General features: G+C 41.9%; 1 protein-coding gene across 1 annotated transcript in view; it reads left to right on the forward strand.

Annotated features, from left to right (window-relative positions):
* Nucleotides 1–12,424, forward strand: part of MYO9A (myosin IXA) — a 324,407-nt gene that overhangs the window by 192,190 nt on the left and 119,793 nt on the right. The window contains 4 exon segments of the mRNA XM_029575878.1: nt 109–184; nt 781–924; nt 4,418–4,457; nt 8,142–8,264. Coding sequence (XP_029431738.1) covers nt 109–184; nt 781–924; nt 4,418–4,457; nt 8,142–8,264 — 383 coding nt within the window.

The raw sequence follows: 12,424 nt of genomic DNA on the forward strand, positions 1-12,424 counted from the left end.
ATACATGATGGTGATGTCACTGGGGTGAGCACAGCTGCCATTGATCGTGCTGCATTTCTTTTACTTTTGTAAAGTGGTGACCGGAAACATCTTTTTTTTATTCGGCAGGCATCACACGGAAAAGCCCTCGAACGCCACTCTCTGATCTGCAAGGAGTGAACACAATCAATGAGAAGGCCCAGCGGTTAGTCGAGCCTCGGAGCATGAGGTTGTTGTATAGGGGCTTAATGGATATATAAGTAATAACAGTTCAGATCATCCTGACTTTCTTTTCCAGTCTTTGACTATGTAAGAAACCTTTAGTACATCAGGCACAATCTGCTTACGCTGGAAATACACGTGTAATATCCTGCTGTCCTCCATGGCATTTCCTCACACAGCAGATGCTATAATAGCGTCACACCATTAATGCATCCCACTATTCGCTCTTCTCCTCCCACCCCACAAACAGCTGAAAATACAAACCCCACTTTCATACACACATATGTACACACAATTGCAGATTTCAAGTATACTTAGTTGCTGTGCAACCAGTCTGTTCTCTGCTGTATATATACGACAAGCACATATACACAGAAAGGAGCAATATTACCCCCAATCCAACAAAGTGCCAATAAACTAGCTGCTCCCCCACAGTGCGTACAGAATCAGGCATTGTTCAGCTCACTACCATGCAATGGCCGCACAACCAGCACCTGGCACGTTTCACACACACATGCGTTTCACACACACATGAACAGTGTTCAGAATGCCCATGATTAGCGTCTCTCTCTGTTTCAGGGATAATTATGGAATTGGCTGGAATGGCAGGACTGGAATCCGACAAAGCAGACTGTCGTCAACAAGCTCCTTCCTAGAGGAAGATGGAATCTTCGTGAATTCAACCAATAGCAAGCTGCTGGAGCGAGCTCATGGCATTCTGATGTTAGTGTGGGAAAAAGATGATTGGTCGGCTAGAACCCACATCATTCTAAGTTAATGTTATGGGGGGTGTTATCAACTAGCCATGGCCCATAGTATTCTAATGATACTTTGAGAATAAAATTACTTGGGTATAGAGATGTGCTTCGGCTGAACCTTTCGGTTTGGCCTTCGTTATCGGCCCACTGTGGGAAATTTCGGTTTCCAGTAGTTCGGACCTTTTTTTTTCGGCCACTCCGAATTTCGGGTTAGTGCGCATTGAAATGTTAGCGCGCACTAACCCCAAAAAACAAAATTTCCCGAAATTTTGGGAAAATTTGCTTTGTTTTTCGGGGTTGCCGAAACAGGATGAATTAGACAATTTCGTTGAAATTGTCTAACTCTTCCCAAACGAATGCACATCTCTACTTTGGGTAACACATTTAATGAATGGTTGTAGTTAACATCTCTATTTTTCCTGTACCACAAAGTGTTGAAGATGGCAATACTACTTTCTTATCTAGGGGAGCCTTCATACAAAACTGGTTGACAGGTTGTTTATCCAGAACAATTGTAGTTATTTGACCCACATACATCTCTGTGTACTGTTGCATATTTATTTATGTACAGTATGTATATCTATACACAGATACTGTTTTAAATTGCTTTTTTATATGCTGTTCATGCTGCCTAGTAACATATGGGGCATTTCGTGCAAAGTAGTTCTTTTTTGGTCTTTTGTAGAACTTTCTCATGCATCCCATGTGATTTATCTTGTCTTTGTATGAGCTTGTGAGGTTTTTGCATTCATGAGCCGGTTTAATGTTACATCCACTGATGTGCTGTCCCCTTCCGCAGCCTATCTGGTATCTCATACTAAGGATGGTCAGTTTATTAAATTTATCTTTTGGCTGTATCATTTTAGATTAATATGGCTACTGGAGGGAGTATAGTGGGGCCAATTTTTAGCCGTGGAGCGGCTAGTTAAGTTAGCCAGATATAGCTATCCGGCTAACTTAATGGAAATATTTAGTGGCGCTGCGCCATTAAATATACCCGGCTATCTTAAAGTTAGCCGGATAAGTATATCCGGCTAACTTTAGGACAGCCCTAAGGCGTGACCAGAGTTAGCCGCATAAGTTATGTGGCTAACTCTGAATATTGGAGTTATCTGCTTAACTTATGCGACTAACTCAGCTGATCACCAAAACACCTCTCGTCCGCCCCCAGCATTTAATATCACCGGTTAGCTATTTAGATGGATAACTTTTCAACTGTCCGTCTAAAGGCTTTGGAATATCAACCTCAGTGTGATTTTTTTTTTTTTTTTTGTTTAGTCTGCCTGCCTGAATTACCCTTATACAATTGAGCTGCTAATGAGTACTGTGTATGTTGTGCTAATTAATTTTGAATGCAGCTTTTTGTTGTGTTAATTTACATTTCTTGATCACCTTCATTGAACTAAAATACAAACCAAAGCAGTTTACGAAGAAAAATATATTTACAATAAAAATACATCAGTACATCATTTTTGCTGCATAAAGAGGCTTTCTGAGATGTTTTAAGGATTTTGTATTTGTATTGTTTTTGCAAAAAATCCCTTGATGCATTGTGGGAAAGGCAGTTACCAAATTATTAAACTAAACTAATGTATTTTGATATTTTCACGGAAGATAATGTTGTACTGAGGGGGTTTCTGGTTGGATAAATCAGGTTGTTAGCCAAGTTATGCTCGATCTGTCAGTATCAAAGCCAGGTTCATCATTTGTTCTATAGGAAAAAAATTGGTGTTAATTGCAATGTTTCATTAAACAGGTTAACCTAGGGATTTTATTCACAATTTTTTTCAGTTGGGTTTGAGGGATATTGTTTGTAGCCCTTATATTTTTAGGGAGGGAGCACTGAAGGTTTCTCAGTCCTCATAAGATATTAAAAAAATTGTATGTTTGCATTGACCCATTCAGATGTTAATTTACATAAACTCAAATGTTCCATAGAAAATATCCACACCAGTCTCTCATTTAATCCCAAACTAATCATATAGATTAACTGTCAGCAGCTGAAACATATGATATATATATATAATAGAATTAATAAACTGTCAATGCCAAATATGTAAATGAATCAATAAAACACATTCCAGTTTATATCTGCATCTAGCCCACCAGGTGCCATAGTATGATGACGAAAAATCCATTTTTATTGTTTACGGATTGGTGTTAGTTCACGGTCACCACCCCTCCAATTATTTTAAACTTGGTCAATAATTAGCCTTTTGATATCTTTAAAGAAGTGTTTAAACTTTTAAAAAAAATGCTCCACCATAGGTGCTTCCTGCTGGCTGTTTTTAAGACAGCTTTTATGTTCAGTTATCCATATTTGCATCATCTATTTAGTCTTACCCACATAGTACAGACCACGTAGTTAGTCAATAAGATATGCATCATGTATAGAGGTGCAACTGATGGAACTTCTTAAATATGAAAAACAGATTTTGTTGCAAAATCTTTTGTAGTACTATGGCTGATGCCCCCGAACTTGGTAATAGTACTGTTTATGTCTGAGTGCACAAAATACTCTGAAATTCTTTCCTTGCAAAAAGCAAATAGAAATATTGTAGAAAAAAACTGGGAATAACTTTAGAATTTCCCAATGTTTCTTGATGATTTGATAAATTGTGGATGACAAATTGGAACATTATAAAACACAAATCTGCATTGTGAATTTCATTAGACTTTGGAAGAAGTAAATAGCCAATCTAGCATGTGTATAAGCCTGTTTCACATATTTATAAAGAGATCCTTTGTCCAAAAAATGACTTCCCATCTTCCTAGATTTATTTTTGAAATCATCTAAATCAGAGCAAAGTCTCTGAAGCCTTAAAAATTGGCTTTTCGGTAGAATTTGCTTAAACCAGGTGGGATGAAAACTCTCTGTCCCAGTAGATTATTTTTATCTGTAGGCTTATGGTAGATGGTAGTATGCAACTCAGTGCTGAGTTTAGTAATACTAATGTCCAAAAATGAAATAATATTGAGGTCATAATTCAAAGTGAATTGTAAATGAGAATCCTGACAATTAAACCCTTTATAAAATTCCAATAAAGATTTTAAAGACCCAGGTCTATAATGCTAAAATGTCATCTATAAATCTTTTCCAACAACTTTGATATGCCATCCAGTAACTGGAATATAAAAATTTCTCTTAAAAAAAAAAAGAAACATACAAACTTGCTATGTCGGGAGCCGTTTGGGCTCCCATTACCATACCTTGAGTTTTCTGTAGATGATTTCTGTGCAACATTGAGTATTTTTTACATTCCCAAATTGCGACCTTTTGCATTATTTGGACCAATTTATATATACTTACAATTTACAGTATCTTGGGTACATATGTATCTGTATTTATGTATGTATATACATATTAAACTCCTGAAGATACATACTTGCTACTGACATATAGAAAAGAGGTATACGCGCAAATGAAGTAAAAATGTGATCTCTTGTGATTTGTTTAGGAGAAACAAAACTTTCAAAGCTAAACCCAGCCTTCCCAAGGTAAGATGACCTTTGCTGTATTTCTCTTGCTGATAGATAGTTATTTATTTATTTATTTATTTATTTAGTTAGTTAGTTAGTGGCATTTCTATGTTAAAGTCTGTATGCAGCAAGCATAAATCTAGAGGATAGGCAGTGATGCTGTATGCACGGCGGTATCCAACAGTGGAAGGAATAAGTACTGTGTGCGTGAGCACTACAGTACTCACTTTTAAAGATTGTTTCTCCCAAATTAATAGATGGTTAAGGACTAATGGCTTGAGTTTAAATATTTAAAAGACCACTGTATTGTGGATTGGGCGTAAACCCTTTGGAGAAGGATTCATCCACATGCGATTTGAAAACCGTCAACTTAAAATATAATTTGAAGCACACAGTTTAGGTGAAATTCTAGATTCTGGCTTAACTTTGAAAACCCATGTTAAAAAGAAGTTACAATCTGGTTTCTACACTTTGAAACTTTTGTGCCCCTTAAAAGTTGTTGCCTATTGACCCCTTAGGACAATGGTGCAAGCCATTTTCCATGGACAACATGACAACTGTAATAGTCTTTTTGTGTGGGTTCCCTCCAAATTTGATTAGGTCCATTAAGTTAGGCAGCGCGTCTCTTGACAAGTACACTCCTTAATGTATATATAAGCCCTGTCCTGAAGGTGCTATATTGTTTACCTCTAATAGGGTGGTCAAGTTTTAAAATGCTGGTCCTAATTCACAAGCTGCTGGATGGGGAAACGCCCAGCTCCCTGGGTGACAAATTGCATAAATATGTCCCTGGGAGAGGATTGCATTTGCATGGAACAAAATTATTAGCTGTCCCTTCATTAAGGGATTACAATCTTATGGTTATACAAACCAGAGCTTTTTTGTATGTGGGGGCCCGTCCTATCAATTGAGATCCATGGGGAAACAGATGTGAAGGCATTTTGAAAGAAGCTTAAAGAAGTTATTTTGTTGATTCATTTTATTGATGTATTTAATTTTTCTGTTTTATTTTTGTTTGTAACTTTATGAATGTTCAAAAGTGTAATCCACCCAGTAGAACTATATGGAATATAACACATTTTAAGGGGGTTGAATACTTTTGCAAGCCACTGTATGTGTAGACGCAATTAGGGAGGAAATAGTGATACTACATACATGAGCACAACCTAGAAAGAAGCTGTGACACTGTATGCATGCATACATTTTAGTACGGTGATGCTGTAAGAGGGTAGGTGCACATGCGTTTGCTTGTGCATGAGTAAAGCAAAAGTAATGATAGTGATACCTTCTGCATAGGCAGCATCCAGAGGTGGGGTGGTGATTGCCCATGGTAATCATTTCTCTCATTTCTTTTTATATCATATGTACTTTAATTTCCCATAATAATAAATTTGTGCAATGGGTCTAATATGTCCAGGTTAAGAATGTTTTAGAGCTTTCATTGGACAGGTCAGCACGGCATGTATTCTGTATCCCTTGCTGACAGATTTAACAAAATGTATCTTAGTGTGCCCTGCGACAGAAATCTGTTCTGGTAGAAGAGATATAGGCAAGCGATTTAGGTGAATTCAGCAGCAGAGATCAGCAATTCTGACAGTTCAGACTTTGGTGTGCAACTCATACAGCACAAAGCTATATCACAAGAAACCCTGACCGCCAATAAATCCCATGAAACACACAAAGCTTTAGGAAAAGGAGATATTGGGATACATTATCTAGTCAAACAATGTTTTCAGTTTTTCCACATTTCATTTTCTTTCAACCTGCTAGTGTGTAGCTCCCTAAAACTAGACAAGACATGTGTCAAGTCCAATAAAAAGGTATCGCTTTACATATTTTCCATTATTAGCCTTTGTGTTTGTACATTTATAAATTGAAAAGAAGTTTTAATTATTGTAAGTCAAAAATTTCCATGTATCCAAATTTAAGAATATTTATTTTTGAAAGTCAAAATACCAGTAATTAACCCATCATTTGTAAGGGAAAAAGAACAATTATGGATGTCATTTATCTCTAACCTCTAATTAAAAAAAAAACACTTGACATTAAGGCTAAGAGAAGTCTTGGGACTTTGTACTATAAGAACAGAAATCTTTGAATGTTCTATATATGAAAAGATTTGTACACAAAATAAGAGGCTTTGGGTTTCAAGCAAAGTGTAATATGATTGGTTTAGAGAAGCCACATGATTAACAATAAATAAAAGCAGAATGTAATGTAATCCTGTAATGTATTTTAGGCAGCTCCTTGGTTCTGACCTTTAAGCCTTGCTTTCTTATTTCTGTCTGTGGAATCTAAGCACTGGGAGAGAGCCGTATTTTCCTGGTAACTCACCCATCTTTAATCCAGCTGGGCTCCACAGTGTGTGCACTTTTTGGCAAGTTAAGGGAGAGTGTTGTTTGGGGCAGGATTAGGAACTGCTGCACATTCATTGCATTGTCAGAGGTGCATGTGCTATTTCCCAGCCCAGTTTGGCCCCCACAAAAAAAACACCTGCAAAGTTCGCAAGCCATTTGTGTCCATGGGCAGTTCTCAAAGGGGATGTGCACCCCGGTGTTCCCTTTGAAAATGTGTACAAAGCTGTAGCCATGGGCTTTGCACTTGGCTGGACTGTACTGAAAATGTACTTTTAAAATCTTAGATAGTTTTGTGATTGATTCCCTCTCCAGCTACTGATGGACCCTACTAGGGAGTCTTCATGGGATGGACTGTTCCCTTATATGCACTAGACCTGAAATTTATATGAGTCCACCTTGGTTCACAGCCAGGATTGGACCAGCACTTGGGGAGGGGGGGGGGGGGCTAGGAGGCAAAAGTCTTGGGGGGTGGGAGATGAGAATTAAAGGATAAGTTGGGGAGCAAACAGGGGAGTGGATACAATGGGAAGCAGCAAATCCGGAGAGGGGCAGGCCTGAAGACAAACATTGAGTTGCCCCCCCCCCCCCCCCATATCTCTCTTCAGGCCAGTGTATGCTCTTTCTGTCTTCCCACTCTGGTAGAGGGCTGGCCTAGTCACAGCATAACACAGCAACCATCAGGTAGGTGCACTATGAGTTGATTACACATAACAGCAAGGTGGTGAAGAGGTGGGCTTCACCGTGAGCATCACAGCCTAAGAGAGGGTGGCGTACCAACAAGGCAATTCTCCACTCTTACAGCAGAGAATTGAACTTTGCCACTCCTCGGTCCGTGTCCCCAGACATTTACGGAATGGGGCCACAGCTTTGCAATTGTTGGGCACGAGATAGGAAGTGACTAGGAAAGAGCTAAGCATTGCCGGCAGTGCTGAATGTTAACAAACTCAGCCTTTTCGGCTAAGGGACATTGTGGCTTGCATAATAAGGCAAAATTAATATGAGATGCATATTAGGGCTGGTGACTCCATGAGTTCAGATGAAATATGTTGACCTTATTTGTGTTGAGATATGTTATGGTTGAGTATGAGTTATTGTTTTGCTATGGCCATAATTTACCACATAAAGTTAAACTTCCCAAACCCTCTGAATAGCCGCATTGTCCTTTACTTCTGAACGAGTGTGTGAGTATGCCTTTGTGCAGTACATTACCCCGGGGCCATGTTGATTTCTTAAGTTAGTTTTACCTTCAGCGGACGTATGGGATTAGAGGCAGAAAGACGTTGATATTGTGGATTTTCACTAAGAAGCCTCCGTTCTCTCTCCCTTGCTTCCCTGTTTTTCCCAGCACCTGTTGAACGTTAAGTCCCTTAAGCATCTGAGCAACCTGACTCTGCAAGATCGCATCACCAAGTCTCTCCTGCACCTGCACAAGAAGAAGAAGCCGCCCAGCATCAGCGCGCAGTTCCAGGTACCGAGTGCTGATCTCCTCAGGTGTTACCTCCCTTCTTCGCCTGCTATTTGTTGGCGTCGCTGACGTCCTAGCAGAATCCAAAAGTGGACGCAGGCTTTACCCCCATACATTCGGGATGTCACGAAGAGAGTGTGAGAGTGAAATATCCAAACAGGGAGTTTGAATAGTTGCTCTGCATCTTCTTAATATTTACCACAAAGTTCACTTCTCCGTAAGACTCCGCAGAAGCATTCGCTGTTTATCAAACAGAGAGAAACCTTGCAGAAGCAAAGTTTGGATATTCACTCTCCCACGCTTTGTGACATCTTGAATGTTCTTCCGTTTGCATGTCGTGCCCACTGTGGATGCATTTTGGGGCAGACAGACGTGCTCGAGATGGTGCTGCGTTGAGCAGGCTGAGAGAACAGCAACGCTGTCATTGGAACGTGGAGTTTCTGAGCAGCGCACTCAGAGATCAGCAAGTCAGAATCCTGTAGAAGTCCTTCAAATTCTCAAATATTCATTTTCTTCTGTTTTCAAAGCTAACTTTATAGAAAATACATTTGTAAAATTGCTTTTCTTTCATGTTTGTTTACATTGCAGACACTCTACCGTTTTTATGCAGCACTCGGTCTCCTAGAGGGGCATGATTTTGGAAACTGGTAGAAAGAGTTAATGTGTGAAAAACGGATCAGGCAGAGCTTGTGATAACATCCCTAAAATGAAGCAGCAGTGTCTCGTTTTCTGACCACAGCCCCTAAAGTGAAAAACGGAGGCCCAGTAACAGAAAAACAGGCTCCCACACCCTCTCTGCTCCTCTTGGATGACTTGTGGAGGCCAAGCCAAGAATTGTTGGGAGCTGCTTCAGAGGCTCATCCTCTTAGGAGTGGAGGAGGAAGAGCTGAGAAGGGATCAGGAGGTGCCTTCCACCTGGTAACTTGTCCGATCCCATTTGTTCCTTTACTGGAGCTCTGATTTTCACATTCCTGGAGCTCCAGTATTCTTTTTCCCAGTTCATTTTTAAATATCAGTCCGGGGAAATGATCCTCCTTTTTCTTATCATTAGCATGTTAAGCTTTTGTAACAAGCAGGGGGCACTGCTGCTTTAAAGGTAACATGCATTCTTTCCAAAGAGTTTTCTTCCATTATTTTTGAAGTAAAAATAAAGTCTGCACGGTTGATATTCGATAGGTCTATGAGCAGGAAAGTTCATCATCATCTTTATTTATTGGATGCTTTCCCATTCAAACCCACAAGGTGACACAATAAAAATTTACAAATTGTAAAATATTACAGAAATTAAAAATAACGTTACAGTTTTCAGATTGCGGAACATACCTGAATAAAGTCATCCAGATTAACTTCAGTCCAGACTTACCCAGCTAACTGCAGCCCAGGAAGCACTGAATAGCAACGCTCTCTGACCAAAATTGAACCCCCGCCCTTGGACACTTCCATCACCAGCTCTTTTTTTTCTGGCTACCCAGACAAAATTTAGCTGGAGAGCAGAGGGGAATAATCAAATCTCCGGGTTTTGTGTGGGTAAATCGCAAGGATACCTGGACTAAGCCTTTGGATATCCACCTCTGCGTTCTCTGGAGATTTGATTGCGACAAAAATAGCCTTTGTGAATCCCCCAAGTGTGATGTTCAGCAAGATCTACAGCTTGTGCACTCTGGGGAATATTCATGAGTAGGGACACGCTCCTTGGATGATACTGTGTAATAAATCTGCACTGGGTAGGGCATAAGAGAGCAGGCCATTTGGTTCTGCACTTCGTTGTGTCTCAGCGTACAGTGTTTGTGATCCAGTATGGAAAAAGCTAGTCGTGTGAACTCAGCAATGCAGTATATCACTGCTTGCTCTGTGTTTGTGCTCTCTAGGGACGTACAAGCCCCCTTTCCCACTGGTTCTGCAGTGCAGCGTAATGCGAACTGTGCAATGTATGGGATCCAAATAGTGGTCTTATTAACAGCCTAGTACTGCATATCCCAGCTTTCAGAGTACAAGCCCTTTGAGATGGAAGAGAGTGGATAGCCATGGCATTCGTAGTCATCTTTCTCTGTTTGCATACTGCATTGCTTTTATTTCTTAACATGGTAAGAAGTTACTCCATAGTTGATCTCTGGCACTTAAACTACCTGAGCAGGTTTAACTACTATAGTGTTATCTGCTAATCTCTTTCATAAGTTCAGTATTTATTTCTTAGGTTGTTCAGAGAGTGATCTTCAGTACCTATATGTGTACATTAGTGACCTCATTCTTGTTGTATTTACATTGGAAGGAGATTACTGCTTTGGAATGAATGCTCAAGTATTTGATTTATTGAAGTCCATATTCAAAGCCATTTAATCAGATAACTCACAAGTTCCCTGTACGTACCCGGATCAGTCCAGACCGTGGGTTGAGCCTCCTGTCCAGCAGATGGAGACAGACCAAAACTGAAAGGGTATCCTATATCAGGACAGAGCCTGCCCTGCAGCCCTTCAGTATTTGTCTGTCTCCAGCAGACGGATCAGCTCACCCTGCGGTCTCCTGATCTGGGCTAGTCAGCCTTTGGTTTTCCTGTTATTTTCTTTTCTTTGCGGATCAAGCATGTAGTAACCTATTTCTGGTATTGCATCAATCTTTAAAAAAAAATATATTCTTTTAATTTGGTTTGAATTGGACTCTGTCTATTTTCTTTTTCACAGGAGACGTTTCCGTCTCCTGGCTCTTGCCGGACTTAGCCCCTTGTGCATGGCATAGCCTAGGTCTGAGACTGCTTCCTTGGTGTGGGGGGCTGATACTGGTGGTCCAGTCACTCACCCCCCCTCCCCCCGGCTGCCTTGAGGGCTCAGTGCTCTTTTTTTCCCTCTCAGTTTGAAAAATAATAATAATAATAAATACAATAGATTTACAAAAAGTGGGGAAAGTTTTTACAAACCTTAAAACCACAAGCCGGCAGCCAGACCCAGAGGAGCGTGCAGGGTTCACTCCTCTGCCTCCGCTCCTACCGGCAGCTAGAAAAGCATTTTTTTCCTGTCAGCTGTTTTTTCCTGCAGATCGCGGCTCCTCTTCAGTGGGGATGCTGCGTCCTAGTGCCTGCCTTGCTTGTTGTGAGCGCTCGTCGCGCGCCTGCCGGGTGAGGAGGGTCCCTTCTCAGCAGCGCAGCCAAATTTAGCCCACGGTCACACTCCCCTCCGCATGGCACGGCCGTTCCCGGGTCGGCAAACCGCGGGAACGGTGACCATCTTGGGAATCTCGGCAGCTCCCGATTCGGAGCTGCCAGGGGCTGGGGATCTGAATTTTGCAGAGTTTCCCCCGATTTAAGTCCCGTGTTGCCTCGGGATGAGGTCCCTGACACCCCACCCCCCCCCCCCTCCCGGCAAGGCTAGGACCCGATTTTCTTCAGAATTTGTGCTCCTCCTGCACAAATCTTATTTGGCCAGCTTGTAGGAGGAGGAGGACCCTTCCCCAGGTCCCCTGCCAGCAAAAATCCCATGACCGACTCCGCCGCCCATTCTCCCGACCCTGGAGCCACAGGGGCCCGTTAGGGTGTGGGTGGGTCCGGGGGTACCCCCCATTTCTGACCCCCCGGCACCTCTGTTTGCTCCGGACCCGGATCCCACCACAGATTTGGCGGGGGCGCTCCCCCCCCCCCTGGAGGGGGCATGACCCCCAGGTCCTCCGCATGTTTCAGAAGGAGGAATTTGAACCCCTCATTCCCTTTGTCCTTCAGCAGCTGGGAATTGAGGGGCCCCCTGCGGATACGCTGACTGCTTCGCTTCCCAAAGATATGGACCCGGTCCTGGCAGGACTTAGGGCTCCGGCAAGTGCTTTTCCCTTCCATCCTATGCACAAATTGTTGTTCCTCCGGGAATGGGAAGCTCCTGAAGTGGAACTGCATGTCGGGAGAGCCATGAACAAGCTCTACCCCCTCACGGAGGATTTCTTGGACATGCTGCAGATTCCCACGGTGGATTCTTCTGTCTCTGCGACCACCAAACACACTACTATTCCAGTAGTGGGGGCCACGGCCCTAAAGAATGTACAAGATCATAAGCTCGAAGCCCATTTAAAACGTATCTTCGAGGTTCTAGCTTTGGGGGTCCGGGCGACTATCTGCAGCAGTCTCATGCAGCGGGCAGATCTTAGGTGGGTTCAACAACTGCTAGGCACCCAGGACCTCCCGTCTG

This window comes from Rhinatrema bivittatum, chromosome 13 (assembly GCF_901001135.1).
Source record: "Rhinatrema bivittatum chromosome 13, aRhiBiv1.1, whole genome shotgun sequence".
Taxonomy (NCBI): Eukaryota; Metazoa; Chordata; class Amphibia; order Gymnophiona; family Rhinatrematidae; genus Rhinatrema; species Rhinatrema bivittatum.